General features: G+C 36.5%; 1 protein-coding gene across 4 annotated transcripts in view; it reads right to left on the bottom strand.

The window, feature by feature from the left end:
• MYO5A (myosin VA) overlaps positions 1–19562 on the bottom strand; it is a 232399-nt gene that overhangs the window by 84814 nt on the left and 128023 nt on the right. For all 4 annotated transcript variants that reach the window (XM_072623295.1, XM_072623296.1, XM_072623297.1 and 1 more), the window contains exons 13-18: positions 19289–19414; positions 17808–17891; positions 5441–5602; positions 2523–2620; positions 1560–1646; positions 1361–1469 (exon numbers count right to left, since the gene is read on the bottom strand). In XM_072623295.1, coding sequence (XP_072479396.1) covers positions 1361–1469; positions 1560–1646; positions 2523–2620; positions 5441–5602; positions 17808–17891; positions 19289–19414 — 666 coding nt within the window. The remainder of the gene's footprint in view (positions 1–1360; positions 1470–1559; positions 1647–2522; positions 2621–5440; positions 5603–17807; positions 17892–19288; positions 19415–19562) is intronic.

Here is a 19562-nt window from a genome sequence, read left to right as displayed (position 1 = left end):
TGCAACTAAAAACACCACAAATTAACTACACTGTTTCCAGATTCTTCCTTCATAAAAAGCTGCTTTTGTCATGACCCTCCCCTGTTCCAAAACTTTCAATCTAATGCAACAAGTAATTATTAAGTACTTCCCATGGGCTGGAAAACAGTTGCTTGCCTTAAAGGAGCTTAGATTTTACTGAATGGGAAAACATTCACTGTCGTTATTGTATTTGAGGAGGGGGGTTGGGAGTGTGTGAGAAGAAAGAACTAAGATGAGGGTGATTCTGAAGAGACTCATACAGTAAGTGGCCCTAGAGCCATGCTTTCAAGCAGGCTTGATTTAAAAGGAAAGGAGGCTGGCCATCTGCTGCAAACATCCGCCTGCTTTAAGGACAACTGGTGACTGTAGGCCACAGAAGTGAGGAGGGAGAACATTCCATGCTTGGAAGGTCACTTTTACAAATGGAATAAAGAAAAGGAATGTCACTCATAGGGAAACAACAGCAAATAGAATGGTGTGGCTGGGACACAGCGTGTATGGAAACCTTGATGACTTCTCTAGTTCCCATAAGACATACTCTTAATTTTGGATTTCAAGGCCTTGGCCGATTTTCTCTCTCCTCTACATAAACTCTCTACTTCAGCCAAACTGGGCTATTCATTGAACTAACAACATGCCTTGGGCTTTCTTACTTCAACACCTTTCCATTTGGGCATAATTCTCTCCACTCGTGCCCCTATAACTCAGATCTTATCATGGATGCCCTCTTTTTTTTTGTCTGTCTAAATTCTATCCACACCTCAAGGTTTCCCTCTTATCTGAGGGATAACTGATAATTTTAACAAGAAGGTAGTCTTATACTGCTATTTCTCCCATAGCTATATGTATTATTACCTTAACTACCTTGTAAGCCCCTATGAGGGGCTTAAGTCCAAACTAAGTGAAAGACGTACTTTTAATTCCTTGTATCTCCCACGGTGCCAAGCATGCTGTTTTACCCAAAGAAGAAACCAGTAAGGCATTTATTATTGATGGTTTTCCAAAAAAGGAAAAGGTGAAAATCATTTGTCCAAAAGGTACTGCCTACCTGCCAAACAGCTTCCGTTCCAGTCCCAGGCCATATAATACTGCCCCAGAACTCAAGTCCTTCTACACACATCACTGAACCCCTAAAAAAACTCTCTGCTCTGCCTGGATCCTCAAGCAACTGCCTCAATCTACAATCATTCTTTAATTCCAATTTTACATTAATTCACTCTAACTTTTTTCTCACCAAAAGTTTTAAATGGAAGCTTCTAATGGTCTCAAGCAATGAAAATCAAATAGATTCTTAAGGCAAAACTCTGTCAACCAAAAGTTCAGTGTAAAGGTCTCCTACCAGTATCAGTTTCTCTAATACATTCTTGCAAGTCTGCTTCCTGTCACTAAGTACATCTTTTTGCTTCATCAAGACACGATAGCGACTAAAAAATTCTTGATATGTCCACCTGCCAACAGAAATCAACAAAATTTTAGTTAAATATTTGGAAATATCTCCCACTAAGAAAAATCTCTGACTTAACAAATACTTGGCTTACCTGGAGGGGAAACCCGCTGCACTAATTCGGATGGTTTCTAAGACACCACATGCCCTCAACTGCTGTACCGCCCTCTTTTCATCAAACCTGCAAGTGAAAAGGCAAAATTGTTAACGTGTAAGAAGTATTAGCATAGCACAAGTGTGACTACAGCTACAATTTCTTTACTTCCCATTGTTTTGCTCTATAAAAATTAGCTGATAAAAACATGATACTATGAAAGAAAAGAAAGGAACTGATGATTGTAAACATATAGAAGTAGTGGTGGAAAAAAAAAATCTAGTCCTCAAGGCAAGTCAGTGATTAACGGTGAGAATATGAACGTACAAAGGCTGTAGTCAGGTTTGTAACAAAGGACACATGACCATGAGTCAGGATCATATCTCTAAGTATCCAGCTCCTGTAGTATTTAAAGTAGGCTTCAAAGACCATCCTTTCACATGTGTTAAGACTCCCAAAGACCTTTGCACTCAATCTCGGTTGTGGCCACAACAACCGCACCTTTGCCTTGATTCAACTAGAAACTTTCGGTTTTCTTTAGGTTTTCTTCTCACTCTCTCCTTTAGTTTACTTAATTCTCTTTTAATAATAATAATAATATAAATGATGATGATGATAACAAAAGCTAGCATTTTCATGGTGCTTTAAAGTTTACAAAACACTTTACACATTATTTCATCTGGTGATTCTCACCACAACCTTGGGAAGTAAGTACTGTTACGACCTCCCTTTTACAGATGAGGACACTTGAGGCTGACAGAAGTTACCTGGGTCCATACTTAATAAGGACCTGGGCTAAATTTGAACTCAAGTCTTCCTAACTCCAAGTCCAGAACTCTACCCACTGTGCCACCTAGCTGCCTCAAGGTAGCTTCTTTTCCAAGTGACTTATTACACAATAACGTCTTTCCCAAGATCATTAAATATACTTTTTTCAACTGAGAAGTTAAAAAATAAACTTACGTGAATGGAAACTTGAAGTCATTTGGTTTAATACAGCGTACATAATGGGGAGTTGTGGCATTGAGGGTCTCCATCAGAAGATGAAGAGAGTTTCTGAACTACATGAAAAATGAGAGAAAAGAGGAGTCAAAGATATGTTAGATTAGCTTTAAGATCATATCATCTTATTCATGGGTTTTTTTTAAGTACTGTATCAAAAATCATCAGTGAATGAAACAGTAATAAAACCAGTGAAAAAGAAGATATCAATAAAATATCTCATTTACAAAGTGGATGTTTTCCATTACAGTAGGAATGATTTCCTAACAGCAGACAGTGATTACAGCTTTAGAATTCACAAAGGTAGCAAACCCGTGAGAGAGGCAGATCAATGCCCTTGTTGTGGCATTTATAGCTGTGGAAACCAAAGCTTCGAAGGTTTAAGGGGTATGTCCAAAGTGACTCTAGTGAAGATTCAAACCCAGACACTCTGATTTCAAGTGCAGAACTCTTTGTACCACATCAAAGTGACTCTTTCAAATACTCTTCCTATGTCATTACTGCAAAACAGATTGGCAACTATCATCCTGACTTCTTAAATACAGAACTGAAAGCAACAGAAATTTAAGTTTGAACATTCTGGATTTAATTTGAAAAACACAAATACTTTCTTTCCCTTCTTAAATCCATATAATTTGAGTCAGCGATATTTAAATATTATGGACATGAATGCCTTGCTCAATTTTGAAGTTTACCTGAAAATCAAACTTTTTTTGGATAAAAAGTATTGAAAAACAGTTATTACGTAGAAGGCAGCTAGGTTCAGTGGACAGAGAATGGGGCCTAGAGTCAGGAAGATCTGGATCAAATCTAGCTTTAGAAACATACTAATTGTATGACTCTGGACAAGTCACTTAATCCCCATTTGCCTCAGTTCCTCATCTGTACAATGGGTACACAATGGAGAAGGAAATGGCAAACCACTCTAGTATCTTTGCCAAGAAAACCCTATGGAGAAAGTCCATGAGGTCATGAAAAATCGAAGATGACTGAACAACAGCCTAGGAGGCAGTATGGTACAGCAGCAGAAGAAATGGCTCTAGAGTCAGAGGAATGGGTTTAAATGCTGCCTCTGACTCATATCATGTGTGTGAACCTAGACATGACACCTCAAGAAATCAGTTTCCTTATCTGTAAAATAAAGGGCATGGACTAGATGGCTACATTGAGGTTCCTTCCAGCTCCAAATCTGCAGTCCTATGAAGTTAGTGCATGGTGTGTATGTGTGTGTGTGTGTGTACATGTGTGCATGTGTGCATGTGCGTGCGTGTGTGTGGTGGACATATGCGGTAGGGGTGGGGGGGAGGGGAAACAGCCTGGAACTGATTTTTTTCCCTGTGGAAAACAGCAGGTGCAGAAACTCCCTCTATTCTCCACAAATTGATGGACTGATGATTGATTTGTCTGTAATTTAAAATCTGAGATGGTTCCCTAGGACATGGAGAGGTTTAGAGGTCCATGATCATAACACTGGTATATGTCAGAAGCAGATGGTTTGAATTCAAGTCTTCTTAACACCAAGGCTGACCCTTTCCCAACTATGCTGTTCTGTCTGTCTCTACAAACACACACATACACACACACACACACACACACACACACACACACACTCAAAGACCCAGGAAAGACGTTAGACACCATCTAGCCTAGATACCTCATTTTTAGATGGAGAACTGAGGCTTCTCATGAATGCTAACATTATTCAAATTCCAGAGGCATGAAATAGAAAGCATAGTATTATCTCACTTGTAGAACTCTTTGTCCATCCTCCTCATCTGGCAGAAACCCAGTTTACTGAGCTTAGAAGCAGAAGACCAGATGTTAATTTATTATTAAACTGGACATCCCTGGAGGGGGCAAAGGAATATCCCAAATCTCTCCTTTTCCTAAAAAGAAGATGCTGCTTATGGATTCTGATATTTTGGGAATACTGTTTGTTAAATAGTGTTTTTAGCTTATCCTTCAGACCCTGAAGCAAAATGATCATAGAAGGAAAAAATTTCTACACAAAAATACCATCACCTCCTTAATTCTTCTTAGATGGGGTTGGGGAGGGCCCAGCTTAAGGACTAATGTCAAAGCTGTTATACTCTTAGAAGCTTATCCTCGTGGCTACTGGGTGAAAGCCCGGGCCATGGCCATAAAGGTGTTTTCACACCTTGGATAAATGTATATTTTGTACCTTGAAAATGCAGCACCCATGGTTAGAAGCAGCAGCTGGCTACAGCTTGGCTTTGAGGTCCTTGCACAATTTAAGTCAAAGGGAAGCAAAGACAAGCAATGCTCCTTACGGTTAGGAACTGGAAGTCTACCTCATTTATTCATTCATTCAACAACCATTTATTTAGTGTGTAACACATCCCCTAGAGGGTAGAATACTAAGAGAAATAGAAGACATGGTTTTTGACCTTCAGTAGCTTAGACTCTATGTAAGAAGTCTGAATATGAAACAGAGGAAAAGATCAAGATTAGTCTAGTACAAACTCAAAGGCCTGGTGGAATTGAGAAACCAATAAAATCTTTTTTGGTTGAACAGAATCAGAAAAGGATTCATAAAAAAAGATGAGGGTGCAACTAGAGGTGGGTTTTGAAGAATGGATAGGATTAGAGTTGGTAGAATGTGGGCTGGGAATCCTATTCAATTAGATAAGCATTTTTTAAATCATTTATTATGTGTCAGGTGGTATGCTAGCCAGGGATTAAAGACAAAAAGAAAATTATTCATATCCTTAATGAGTTTACATTCTAATGGGTTAAAATCCCAGCAACTTCTTATTGGCTAAGAAGCATTAAGTATCAAGGTTCATTGAGAAGGGGTAAGGAAAGTTTGTGGCATACTTGATGTTAGGAAAGGAAGAAGATAGTTATGTACCACTCACCTGGTGTCCCACAGTTTTCTTGTGTTCTTTTGTTGTCTGGCCTGGTCTAACTTTAATTGGCTTTATGGGAGTTCTGGACAGTGGAGTACGCCCAGAAGGAGTGGCTGAAGAGGGACTAAGGGCTTTTTCATCATCTTGAAATAATTCTGGGAGCATCTTAAACTATGTCACAAACAGAGAAAAATATTAAAACTGGAATGAAAATATAAACCTAGTGAAAAAAACAATGTGATAGTCTTCAACTAGAGTGGATCACACTTCAAATAACCTTAGAAAAATACTTTCAGACACACTCAGTGAACATTATAAGATTCAATGGCAAAGAAGCAGGAGAGGATTTAAAGACAGATGCTAAAACAATACAGTTGGAAGAAAAGGTGTATTGTTCTACAACACAGATTTGATAAATGAATTCATGAAAATTCTTTTTTTCTTTTCTTTTTTATTGCTATCTTTCGTCTTTATATCAGCATTATTTCTGAATATACCCCTTCTTCATATATTATACTACACTATACTCACTATACTAGGTAGTGAACCATCCCTTGTAATAAAGAAAAAGGACAAAAAAAAGTCAGCAAAATCAACACATCAACTGAGTGACTTTGTATGTGACGTCCTGCATTCGTCGCTCTAACGCTATTTCTGCACAGAAGGGAGGGAGGTGCATTTCGTCAACTCTTCTCCAGAACAAAGATTCTTGGTCTTTACAATTGTAGTGGTTCTGTTCTCTCCATTTACATTGTTGTCATGAGGAATACTGATTTCGTGCTTCTGCTTAATTCATTCTGAACCAGTTGATGTAAAACTTCCCATAAGAAATTTTTAATGTGGAAATATTATTGCTGCCTAATGTTTCATTATCAAGCATAAGTTTTCATCTTAACACTACAGTTGGACATGGCCATTTGTTTCCATCATGAAGAAAACATTTCCAAGGAAACTCAGGATCAACTCAATTTAACAGGAAACTTCTTAATGTCTATTATGTGCAAAGTATGGGAGGGAACATCAAGTTTACATATGGCACAATAGCAACGCTTTCATGAACATGACAGGGAGCAGGTATATGCATTTAGGGTTAGGGTTACCCAGAGCCAAATAAATAAACAACAGCCATTTATGTGTCCTTTGAGACTCATGAAGTATTTTATGTTCATAATCTCATTTGATTTCCAGGATGATCCTGTGAGGTAAGTGCTATAGCTCTTTTTATCCTTCAAGACTCAACTTACGAAGTGGAGATAAGATGGCAGGAAACAATGAAGCAAGGTCTCCTCCATTCCCAATCCCTCAAAATAAAAAACCTTCTCCAAACCGATCTAGAAAATGCAATAGACTGAATCCTCATGGGGAAATCCAATAAAATACAACACTGAGTCATTTTCCAGCCCAGACTGTCAGAGAGACACAGAGAGTTCTATGGACATTGGAATGTGGCCAAGAAATTAGGCCTTAAGAAACGCTCCATTATAGGGAGAAGCTGGGCACAGGGTCAAGAGGAGTTCCCAGACCCGTCCTGCACTGTGTGCAGGAATTATGTGGGAACAAGTGCCAACTACCTAGAAGTGAGTCATCATGGATGGTTTTTTAGTCACCTCTTGTTATATTTTGTGACTTTGGTATCTCAAAGCTCTTAAAATTGTGCTGCCTCTAGCGCAGATTGCTTGTGTATAAACCAAACATACTTATTTTCCATCTTGGTTTACTTGGTTTACATCTGAGGCTATGGTGTTCAAATATGATGGTTCCATTGTCCTTGATGATGATGAGAGTTTGTTATGAAAACCTTGACGGATTTCTACCTTTTTTGTTTATTTCTTGTTCTTTCAGCTTCATCCTTAAATGTCATCATGTTGAGGTTGCTCATCAAGCTTTCTTAAAACTTGTTTCTCATTATTAGGTTACATTGCTCATATTCTTCCACCATCAGTTTCTCAGAAGATCAGTTGATGGCTGGCTGAGACTATGAAGTTCATCAGTAAGTCAAAGCACACTAACTCGACCTAGAGTTGAAGATTTACAAAGCACTTTCCTCATAAGATCACTATGAAGTGGACATCCTTTCGCTCAAAGACATATGCTAGCCAATTAACTTTAAAAATTCAACAGACATTTATGAAGCACAGTAATATATAAGGTATTATGTTAGTAGATTTGGATATAATGAAAAAAAATTTAAATGCATGTCCAGCTTTAAGGAGTTTATCTTCTACTGGGTAGGCGGGGGGAGAGGAGGATAGGTAGAAAGGAGAAGACAGTCCGATAAGAAAGTCAATACAAAGTAATTTAAAGACAGATATTGTTTATACCAGAAAGGACTCATAGACAGGAGGTGGCAGTCATACAGGGCTTTACAAGAAGTGAGGGATTCCATGGACCACAGGTAAAGAAGGGGGTACATGCCAGACACAGGTGATTGACTGTACAAAAAAAGCTAGTCTCATTTAGAAGCAAATTTTCAAAGAGTCAAGAAGGCACAATGGAGTGAGAGTGAGGTTCAGGTCCTGCCTCTGATACGTTCTGACTGTGTGGTCCTAAGCAAGTCACTTAACTTCTAAGTATTCCTAGACAGCTCTCTAAGACTAAATGTGTATCTAAGATATATATATATATATATATATATATATATATATATATATATATATGTATCAATCTACATAGAGGAATTTTCTTAACAGAAGGTACCAATACCTATGAAATCAGAGGTCTAATTTATTTTTTAAAAAAGAAGAAACTAGCAGATTTTTTAATTCTTCTAAATCAAATCCAGATTGCTTCTAAATTATGTTACTTCTTTAAAATAACATTACCCCCAAAACTAATCAACATTGTATTAGAGAAATGAAGTAAAAATGTGACATGGGAGAGTCAATATTTTTGCTCTGCCCACCCAACACACCTCTTCCATGATAATCTAGAAAACGTGCCAGACCAAATTCTGAGCAGTAAAGCCAAGAAAAAGTCTTAGTCAGTTTTGTAGCCCAGAGCAACTCAGGAATATAGACAAAGAGGTCTGCGGACATGGGCAGGGGCTGGCCAGGAGCATAAAGCAGGGACAATGGAGGTAAGCGCATTCCAGTGCCCAAGAAAGGTAAGGGGGATGAGACTAGACACCAGGACTGGAAGCAAGGGGGAAGGAAGAGATCCCAGGGGTCCTAACCCAGTACTGGGAACAGAAACAAGTGACAGCTGTGGTGTATCACTATTATTTTGGGTCATGATCCCAGGGTATAGGGCATAGAGGAATGGCTTCCTGTGAAACAGGTGCTAGCTGTGTACAGAACAAGATAAGTTCCAAAATTTTAGCTGCATGGTTCTGAGCACAAGAGCAGAGGGGGAACTCAGTTCTAACCTTTGGCCCAGCAAATAAGCCTGTAGTAGAATAAAAAGGGCAGGAAACTAACACCAAAAGCGGCAGTCAAACAGTTCAGTACCTCTGAACCTGCAAAACCTCCCAGGAAGCTAACAGTGACCAAATCCAACAGCAATCCACTGAAACTCGACCACAGACAAGCCAACAGACCTAAACCTGGTTCAGGAATTTGAAAATAGGATAACAGGAAGGCAGTGAATAAACCTCTGGTAAGATCATACCACACCAACCCAAAAACTTGCAGGTCCCCAGAATGAGATGTGAAAAGAACAGAAGGTCATAACAAGACAGAAGTTTAGAACAGTCTTCCCTTCTCACTCAGAAAGGAGAAAACTCAACACTGACATAAAGTCCAAAGTCAAGAAATAGGCTAAAAGAATGAGCAAGGAATAAAAAGAACCTGATCAGAAAGAACTTCCATGGTGAGAGTGAAGTTCAAGATACAAGCACAAAAGAAGATAATGACTTGAAACATCTATAGGCAAAGCCTCAAAGTAAAATGGAGATTGGACACACAAGTCCAACAAGAATTCTTAAAAGTTAGCAATGGACTGGGCTGGACATTTTGTAAAAGTGGTACATAACCTTGCTGAAGAAAATAACTCTTTAAAAATGAATATTGGACAAATGGAACCTAATTACTCCAAAATAAGTTTTTAAAACAATAGAACAAAGTTAAAAGACTAAAAAATAGAAGAAAATGCATAATATCTCAAAGGAAAAATAACTAACCTAGAACACAGATCTAGGAGTGAGAACTTAAGAATCCTTGGACTACCTGAAAGCTGTGAACAACAACAAAAAAGAGTCAATACATCACATTTTAAGAAAGTATAAAGGCAAATTGCCCAGATATGTTAACCCCAGAAGAGAAGGTAGAAATCTAAATAATCTACTAGTCATCTCTTGAAAGAAACCCCCAAATGAAAATCCCCAGGAATAATATATCCAAAATCCAGAACTCCCAGTTCAAAAAGAAAATATTGTAAGTAGCAAGAAATAAAGAATTCAAGGACCATGGAACCACATTCAGGAACATGCAAGATTTAGTAGCTACTACCATAAAGAAACAAAAGGTTTGAAAAGATATTATGGAAGGTAAAGGAAGAAGGACCTATCCATCTGAATATAATTCTACAGGAGAAAAAAAAAGATTACTTAATGAAGAAGAAGGCTTTCAAACATTACTGATGAAAAGGACAAAGCTGAATAGAAAATCTGTCATTAAAATTCAGGACATGATAGAAGCATAAAAAGGTAAATATGAGGGAGTAATCATAAGGGAATAAATAAGGTTAAACTATTTATGTCCTTGTGTGGGGAGAGGATACATGTAATCCTCAGAACTTTATTATCATGAGGGCTCTTATAGGAAGTCTAATTATACAAAGGGCCTAGGTATGCTTCTATTGTGTTGGAAGGATCTCAAAAGAAGAATGGAAGGGTGGGGAATAGGGGTGGAGAGAGAGAGAGGAAAGGGGAAAACTACTTCATTTAAAGGGGTGCAAAAAGAAGAGTTTATACAATGGAAGGGCCATGTGAGTTATAAGGGGTAAGAATGGTTATAAGGGGCAAAACTTGAGCTTTACTCTCATTTGAACTAGTTCAAGGATGGAAGAATTAACATATACATATTATTTAGGTACAGAAATTCATTTTACCCAACAGAGAAGTAGAGGGGAAAGGGGTTAAGAAACAGGTTAGGGTAAATAAGAGAGAGAAGGGAGGAAATGATTAGAAGCCTCTTGAAGAGGAGATAGGGTAAAAAACAAAAAGATACATATAAGAAAATAGAGTGGAAGGAAATGCACAGAGCAATCATAACTGAGAACATGAAGAGGGTGAACTCACTCATAAAAAACAGGATATCCGAATGGATTAAAAACCAGAGGCCAACAATGCGTTTGTTTATAAGGAGCACAAGTGAAAGTTAAAAATAAGGGACTGGAACGGAATCGACTATGCAGAGGTGGCAATCATGATCTCAGATGTTGTTGTTCAGTTGTGTCCAAATCTTTGTGACTTCATTTGGGGTTTTCTTGGCAAAGATATTGAAGTGTTTGCTATTTCCTTCTCCAGCTCACTTTACAGAAAATTAAGTGACTTGCCTAGGGTCACATAGCTAGCAAATGTCTGAGGCCAGATTTTAACCCAGGAAGATGACTCTTCCTGATTCTAAGCCTGGTACTATATCCACTGTGCCACTTAGCTGCCCCAAAGGAAAAACAAATCTAATTAAAAGAGATAAATAGGGAAACTACATTTTACTAAAAGACACTATGGGTAATGAATTAATATAAACACTAAACATATATACACAAAATAGAATGACATCCAAATCTTAAAGAAAAAGTTAAATGAGAAATTAGGGGAAATGATAAAATTACCATTTGTAGAAAGTCTCAATTTACCCCTCTCAGACCAAGATAAGTAACCATAAAATAAACAAGAAAGAAATTAAGGAAATGACTAGAATTTTGGAAAAGTTAGATGAGTTAGACCTCTGGAGAATAGTGAATGGGAATAAAAAGGAATATACTTATTTTTCACTTGCATACTGTACCTTCACAAAAACTGGACCATGTATTTGGGCATAAAAATCTCACAGACAATAAAAGCAAAATATAGTAAACGCTTCTTTTCCTAACCATAATGCAATTCAAATTACATTCAATAAAAGGCCTCTAAAGCACAGATTAAAAATTCATTGGAAACTAAATAACCTAATAATAAAGAATGAGTCGGTCAAAGAGCAAATCATAAAATCAATAATTTCATTAAATAAAATTATAACGAGTCAACATACCAATATTTGTAGGATGTAGCCAAAGCAGTGGTTAGAATTGTTTTATCTCTAAAAGCTTACATAATTGAAAAAAAAAAGAAAAAAAGGAATCAGACATGTAAATAAAAAAATCTAGAAAAACAGCAAATTAAAAACCCTCACTTAAACACCTAAATAAAAATCCTGAGAATCAAAGAAGAGAGATGAATGAAACTGAAAGTGAAAAAAAATCACCAAACTAATAAACAACACTAGAAGCTAGACTTTTTATGAAATAGAATAAATCTTTGAGCTCATATGATTAAAAAAAGAAGAAAATCAAATGACTGATATCAAAAGTTAGAAAAGCAATCACACAGAATGAAGAAGAAATAAAAGCAATAATTAGGAGATATTTTGCCCAGCTATATGCCAATAAAACTGACAATAAGTGAAATGGACGAATATTTACAAAAATATAATTTGCCTGGATTATTATGTGTGTTCGTCCTTCACTGCTGAAGAAGACCATGTCATCAGAGAAATAATGACATGACTTGCACTTGACTTTGTTTTACGTGAGGAAGGGCTGTGCAGGTCACCAGCCTCACTTCTCCTCCAGAGCCATCTGAATCCAGTGACCAGATATTCATCAAGATGACTGGAGATGACCCAGGATGAGGCAATTGGGGTTAAGTGACTTGCCCAAGGTCACACAGCTAGTGAGTGTCAAGTGTTTGAGGTGAGATTTGAACTCAAGTCCTCCTGACTCCTGCACTGGTGCTCTATCCACTGTACCACCTAGCTGCCCATGCCTGGATTAAGAGAACAGAAAATAGAATACTTAAATAATAGCATCTTAGAAGAAGAAATTAAGTCATAAGCGAACTCTAAATGAAAAATAAAAGAACAAGCTGGATGAACTCAAAGGCAAATTCCACTAATATTTAAAGAATAATTAATTCCAAAACTATATGAACTGTTAGAAAAATTAGGTAAAGGATTTCTATTAAATCCTTCTATGACACAAATATATGTTCTTGATATTTAAACCAACAAGAGTCAAAACAGAGAAAAATACAAAACTGTATACCAATTTCCCTAATGAATATCAATGTAAAAATTTTAAATAAAATTCTGCCAAGGAGATTACAGTAATGTACCACAAAGACCATACATTGTGACCAGGTCGATTTATACTAGGAATGTAGGTCTGGTTCAATACTAGAAAATGGCATAATTGACTACAGTAAAAAGAAATCAATAAAAATCACAGGATCATTTTAATAGATATAGAAAAAGCTTTTGACAAAATATAACCCCCATTCCTCTTTTTAAAAAGCCACTAGAAAGCACAGGAATCAATGGAGCTTTCCATAAAATGATAAGTATTATATATCTAACCCTAAGAGCAAGTATTATCTATCAGAATAAGCTAGAATCCTTTCTAATAAGATCAGGAGTGAAGTAAGGGCATCGATTATCACCATTACTATTGAATATTTACTAGAAATGCTAGCTACAGAAGAGAATTTGGAACAGAAAAAATAAAAGGATAAAGGAGTTTGTCCTTTATATGCATGAGCACCCACACGCAAACACACACACACACACACACACACTCCATACAGCAAAAATTATAGAAGATGGAAACACTGTCAAAAGGACTGCTGAAAGATAGGCACACTAAAACACTGTAGAAGGAGCTGTGAATTGCTCCAGCCATTCTGGAAAGCAATTTAAAATCAAGCTTTGTAAAAAGTGGCTAAACTTATCATGAGAATAATATACCATGACCAGGTAAGATTTATATCAGGAACGCCAGACTGGTTCAATATCAGGAAAACTATCAACATAATTGACCCTATCAACAACAAAACTAACAGAAACAATATGATTATCTCAATAGATGCAGGTATTTGATATTATATATCAAAAAAGTTTTTGACAATATACAACACTCATTCCTATTAAAAACACCAGAGAACATAGGAATAAATGGAGTTTTCCTTAAAAGGATAAGTAGCATCTACACAAAACCATCAGCAAGCACTATAATGGGGAAAAGCTAGAAGCATTTCCAATAAGATTGGGGTGAGACAAGAATATTTTACTGTTGTTTCAATCACCATTGTGATTCATTATAGTACTAGAAATATTAGCTTTAGCAAGAAAAGAAGAAAAATAAATAGAAGGAATAAAAACAGGCAAAGGAGAAACAAAATTATCACTCTTTGCAGATGACAGGATGATATACTTAGAGAATCATTTAAAAAAACTACTTGAAATAGTAAACAACTTTAGGAAAGTTGCAGGATGTAAGATAAACTGATATAAATCGTAGGCATTCTACATATTACTAGCAAAGCCCAACAGCAAGAGATAAAAAGAGAAATTCCATTTAAAGTTACTGTAGACATTATAAAATACTTGGGAGTCTACCTGAGAAAATAAACCCAGGAACTATATGAACACAAGTACCAAAACACTTTTCACACATATGAAATCAGATCTAAATAATTGGAAAAATAATCAGTTGCTCAGGTAGGCCGAATTACTATAATAAAAATGATGATTCTACCTAAATTAATTATTCAGTGCCATACCAATCCAACTACCAAAAATTTATTTTAGAGATCTAAGGAAAAAAATAGCAAAATTCATCTGGAAGAACAGAAGGTCCAGAATAAGGGAATTAATGAAAAGAAATGCTAGGGAAGGCAGCCTAGTCATATCAGATCTTACATTGTATAATAAAGCTGCAATCATCAAAACTACTTGATACTTACTAAGAAACAAAGTGGTGGATCAGCAGAATAGGTTAGGTACACAAGACAAGTAGTCAGTGACTATAATAATCTACTGGATGATAAACCCAAAGACTCCAGCTTCTGGGATGAGAACTCACTATTTGACAAAAACTGCTGGGAAAACTGGAAAACAAGTTTTGCAGAAACTAGGCACAGACCAACATCTTATACCCTATGCCAAAATAAATTCAATATGGATACATGATTTAGATAAAAATGTTGATATTATAAGCAAACTGGGAGAGCAAGGAATAGTTTGCCTGTCAGATTTATGGAGAATGGAGGAATTTATGACAAAACAAGAGACAGAGAACATTATGAAACGCAAAATGGATAATTTTGATCACATTAAATATAAAAGGTTTTGCACAAATAAGGCCAATGCAACCAAGATTAGGAAGGAAGCAGAAAACTGGGAAATAATTTTTATAACCGGTATTTCTGATAAAGGCCTCATTTCCAAAATATATAGAGAACTGAGTCAAATTAATAAGAATACAAGTTATTCCGCAAATAATAAATAGTCAAAGGATATGAACAGGCAGTTTCCAGATGAAGTCATACAAAAAAATGCTCTAAATCACTATTGATTAGAGAAATGCAAATCAAAACAACTCTGATGTATCACATCACACCTCTCAGATTGGCTACCATGACAAAACAGAAAAATTATAAATGCTGGAAAAGATGTGGGAAAATTGGAACACTAATGCATAGTTGGTGAAATTGTGAACTGATCCAACCATTCTAGAGAACAATTTAGAACCATGCCCAAAGGACTATAAAAATGTACATATCCTTTGACCCAGCAATACCACCTCCAGGTTTATATCCCAAAGAGATCATACATATGAGATCATACAAATGGGAAAAGGACCCACATGTACAAAAATATTTATAGCAGCTCTTTTTGTGATGGCAAAGAATTGGAAATCAAGAGGATGCCCATCAGTTGGGGAATGGCTGAACAAGTTGTGGTATAAGAATGTAATGGAATACTATTGGCTGTAAGAAATGATGGGCAGGCAGACTTCAAAAAACCTGGAAAGGCTTGCATGAACTGATGCTGAGCAAAGTGAACAGAACCAGAAAAACATTATACACAGTTATCAGTCACAACCTGAGATGACTAACTTTGATAGACTTATCTCTTCTTAGCAAAGCAAAGATCCAAGACAACTGCAAAAGACTCATGATGGAAAACGCAGTTCACATCCAAAAAAAGAACTACGGTGTCTGAATGCAGATTGAAACACATTATTTGCTCTCTGTCTCTTTTTCTTTTTTTGTATGTTTCTTCTTTCTCATGGTTTTCTCCCATTGGTTCTCATTCTTTATAACATGACTAATGTGAAAATAGGTTCAATATGAATGTATATGTAGAGCTTATATCAACTTATATACAGTCTTGGAGTGGGAGGAGGGGACAGATGGGGAGAAAATTGAGAACTCAAAATCTTACGGAAGTGAACATTGAAAACTATAAGTAAATATATTTTTTAAAAGAAGAGGAAAAAAAAGATTGGAAAAGGAAAAAAGGTGGCTAAAATCTCTTTATTCTTTAACCTGGAGAATTCACTGCTAGGCATATACACCAAGGAGATCAAAGATTAAAAGAGAAATCCATTTATACCAAAATATCTACAGCAGTACTTTTTGTAGTTGTTAAGAAAAGGAAAAAACATCAACTGGGGAAGAATTTTTTTTAAAAAAAATATGGCATATTAATGTATTAGAATATAATTACTGTACTGTAAGAAATGATGAAGATGAAGAAGTCAAAGAAGCATGAGAAGACATCTGAACCGAGGCAAAGTAAAGTAAGCAGAATCAAGAAAACAATGTGTACCATGACTACAACACCATGAATGGAGAGTCCTCCAAACCCCCAAACTGAAGCCAGTGTAACTGTAATGACCAAGCCTGCCCTGAACAAGATATGAGAAAATGCACCTATGTCCCTTCTTTGCAAAATGGAACACTAAGCTGGTTTACTATATGTTTACTATATGTTAGTTTTACTATAAATACCTTTTTTCTTCTTTTTTATTGCAAGAGACAGTTCCCTGGGGAGATGATACGGAGGTATATTTGGAAATTAAGGTGATATAAAAATAAAAGCTAGCAATAAAAATAGCACATATGTCCTGCCTATCTGTCATGTGCTACAGAACAAGAATTCACAACCATGGACAATTTTATAAAGACTCTGAAAACATGCTAGGCCTTGAAAGCTTTGTATGAAGTAAATCTTCCATGGAAGCAAAACATAACTTGAAATTTAAATTCTTTCTTAGACTGACTGACAAAAGGGATGACTAATCATTATAAATGATTCATTAGCATTCATGATTACCTTCTGATGAATATGATCATCAGGAAACTTAGAAGATAATAATCTGTGCCCAGGGAATTAAGAGCTTAGAAATGTTCTACCTAAGTTAAATTACCTTAAAAAACATCATTTGCATCAGCATTTTATCAAACAAGAAGCAACACTATTATAAATTTGGAGTTTCACCACTAATCTTAAAACAATGGTTAGTTACAATTTTAAACCTAAATAACAGAAAATTAAAAACAAATTCTGCATCACATTTCCTTTTTAAAAATAAGCTTAAATATGCGTTAAATGTGCCTGGGAATCACAAGGACAGGAAAAAGGAGGTTTAATTTTTCCCAAAAAAATTCCCTTAGAATCACAATTTCACTTTTACTGTGAGTGTTGAATTTGGTCATTTTGTATTTAGAATGATCCAGCCTAAAAATAAGAATCGGTATTTTCAAAGCCATTGAAAACAAAAGTTTTTGCTCCAAGAGCAATGTCTAAATGTGTACATGACATTCCATGGAAGTCAATTTCCTAAATGGTAATTCTAGAACAGGAAAATGATCATGGAACACTGCAGGCAGGATTGCAGTGAAGACTGCCATTTAACAACTGGTTATCTACAAAGTATCCAATCAAATAATTTTTACACATTTGAAATCCCCACTTAACTGTACTCTTTTGGATTTCTCTGGCATGCCACCTGTAACGTCATCATCATGCATCGGCATGGCTACTCACACCTACTGGGTACTGATATCCGTACCCAGCTCCCAGAACCTCTGACTGGATGGCAGATCTATTTAAGAAAGGTTCCAAGGCCAGTCATCTTTTATTTACTACTTGGTTGCACTCTTTTGGATTTTTCCAACATATCCCCATACTAAATAGCTTTCCTCCCACCCATAGCCCTTTTCAGCTTTCTTTTGTCCTATTGTCTTCTCCCAATAGATTGTAATCTCCTTGAGAGCAGGGAGTGGCTTTCTTCCTCATATCTGTATCACAAGTGCTTAGCATAGCACCTACCACATAATAGTTTGACTATACAGACTATTTGATGAGAAGGGGAAAATATTCTCCATGGTTACCTTGCTTGATTTAAGAACTTTAATTTGTTCTTCAAAAACTGTGTCCTTATTCTTCTCCAAGAAGCCTTCACACTGGTATTCAACCTGCAAACACAGGGAAAAACTTTAATATTTAACCAAACTCTTCCACAACAACAACAAAAAGATTTTGAGCTAGTTACCAATTGCAAGAAATACGTCTTCAGTGCCTACTCTGCGTAGGGCACTATGTTAGGAATGTTTCAGGTGATCAATTATTTTGATTTAATTATTTTATTACAAAAGGGAAATTATAGGATCCAAGTCTATTAAAACTCTAGTACAATTCACCAGATGTTTTTATGAGGACCAACCATTTATGGATCAGTGGGATTTCTTATCTATTTGTTACACACAATACTCTTAATGAACCAATAAAGGTGGCTTCTCTTTCTGCCAGCCCCCTCACCCTCCACAACCAGGCTGATCATAGTGCCTGGAGCTTATCATCTGTCCCACTACCAACTGCTTCCTCCCCTTCCTCCCATGCCATAGTCATGTATCTTTATGGCTCGAGAAACCATCTGGCAGAAATGAATTTATCCTTTGGAACAAAGACTGCTAGTGAAAAAGAGTGAGAATAAGGGTTGGTTGGTACATAGAAGATAGAAGAGCTAACAAAGTTGAGAGGGAGAGTTTGATCTAACAAGTTAATGTGGAAAATTTCAAATCATAAAGGTAAACTTATTGGGGGTAAATTCATATGCTCCCTCCACCAAACATTATTATTTCCATCAGTCTGCTTCCCAAACTGAAAGATCACTTTGTAACTTTTATGTCTCTAAGGTACATCTCAAGGTCTCCAGTCAAGATTATGGGAAACCTGAAAAGAAGACAGTCTCTACAGGTAACCTTTGTAAAGACAGATAAGTAACATAGGCCCACTCACCATCTCAACCTCCACTCCTCCCCTGCAATATGAAGATACCTTAAATGACTTTCTAATATGTATGAAATCCCGTGATGAAATCCAGTTATCCACAGGATAATAAAATTATTGATAACTCTCAATTATTTGACATCAAAATTCAAATGGGATTGAAGTAAAAAAACAAAAACAAACAATACAGGTTAATCACCCCACAAAGCCATGAACTGAGAGAGAATCCTGCACAGTAGATAGAAATCTGGCCTGAAAACCAGGAAGACTTAAGCTCAAGTCTTTTCTTTGACACACACTGTCAGTGAGATCCTGGGCTTACCTTCTCAATGTCCTAGGCAACTCTCCAAAGTTATAACTTGTAGAAAAGGTACAGACTTGTATTGGTAGAGGGAATTTCTTCCCTGGGGAGTTTCCCATACCAATGAAATCACAGGTCTGGTCCCTATTCCTGACCCTCAGGTCATATAGAACGCAACCATTAGCAACCACTAGCTATTGGTTTTTTCCCCCTTTTTTTAACTTGAATCTTCTAAAGTCTAAAAGAAACAAATAAAAACAAAGCACAGCAAAGCATCCTTACCTTGTCAGCAAAATGCTGAATGATAAAGGCTTTGTTGGACAGGCGGGGCTTTTCAAAGAGCGCACATTTGTTCAAGTGCGTGTTGTACAACTTCTGGGCCCATGTGTCATCCGAACCTTTAGGCATCTAGAACAGAAAAAGACAATGACAATTAGAACTAGCTGTGATGCTCATCTGAAATGATTAAGACAGCAAACTGTACTTTCGGTCAGCTACGTAATACCTTGTACATACACTGAAAGAACTCTTCTATCTTCTTTACGTTTCTGTGAAC

This window comes from Notamacropus eugenii, chromosome 7, assembly GCF_028372415.1.
Source record: "Notamacropus eugenii isolate mMacEug1 chromosome 7, mMacEug1.pri_v2, whole genome shotgun sequence".
Taxonomy (NCBI): Eukaryota; Metazoa; Chordata; class Mammalia; order Diprotodontia; family Macropodidae; genus Notamacropus; species Notamacropus eugenii.
Note: the sequence above shows the minus strand (reverse complement) of the source record. Positions and strands in the feature narration are given on the sequence as shown.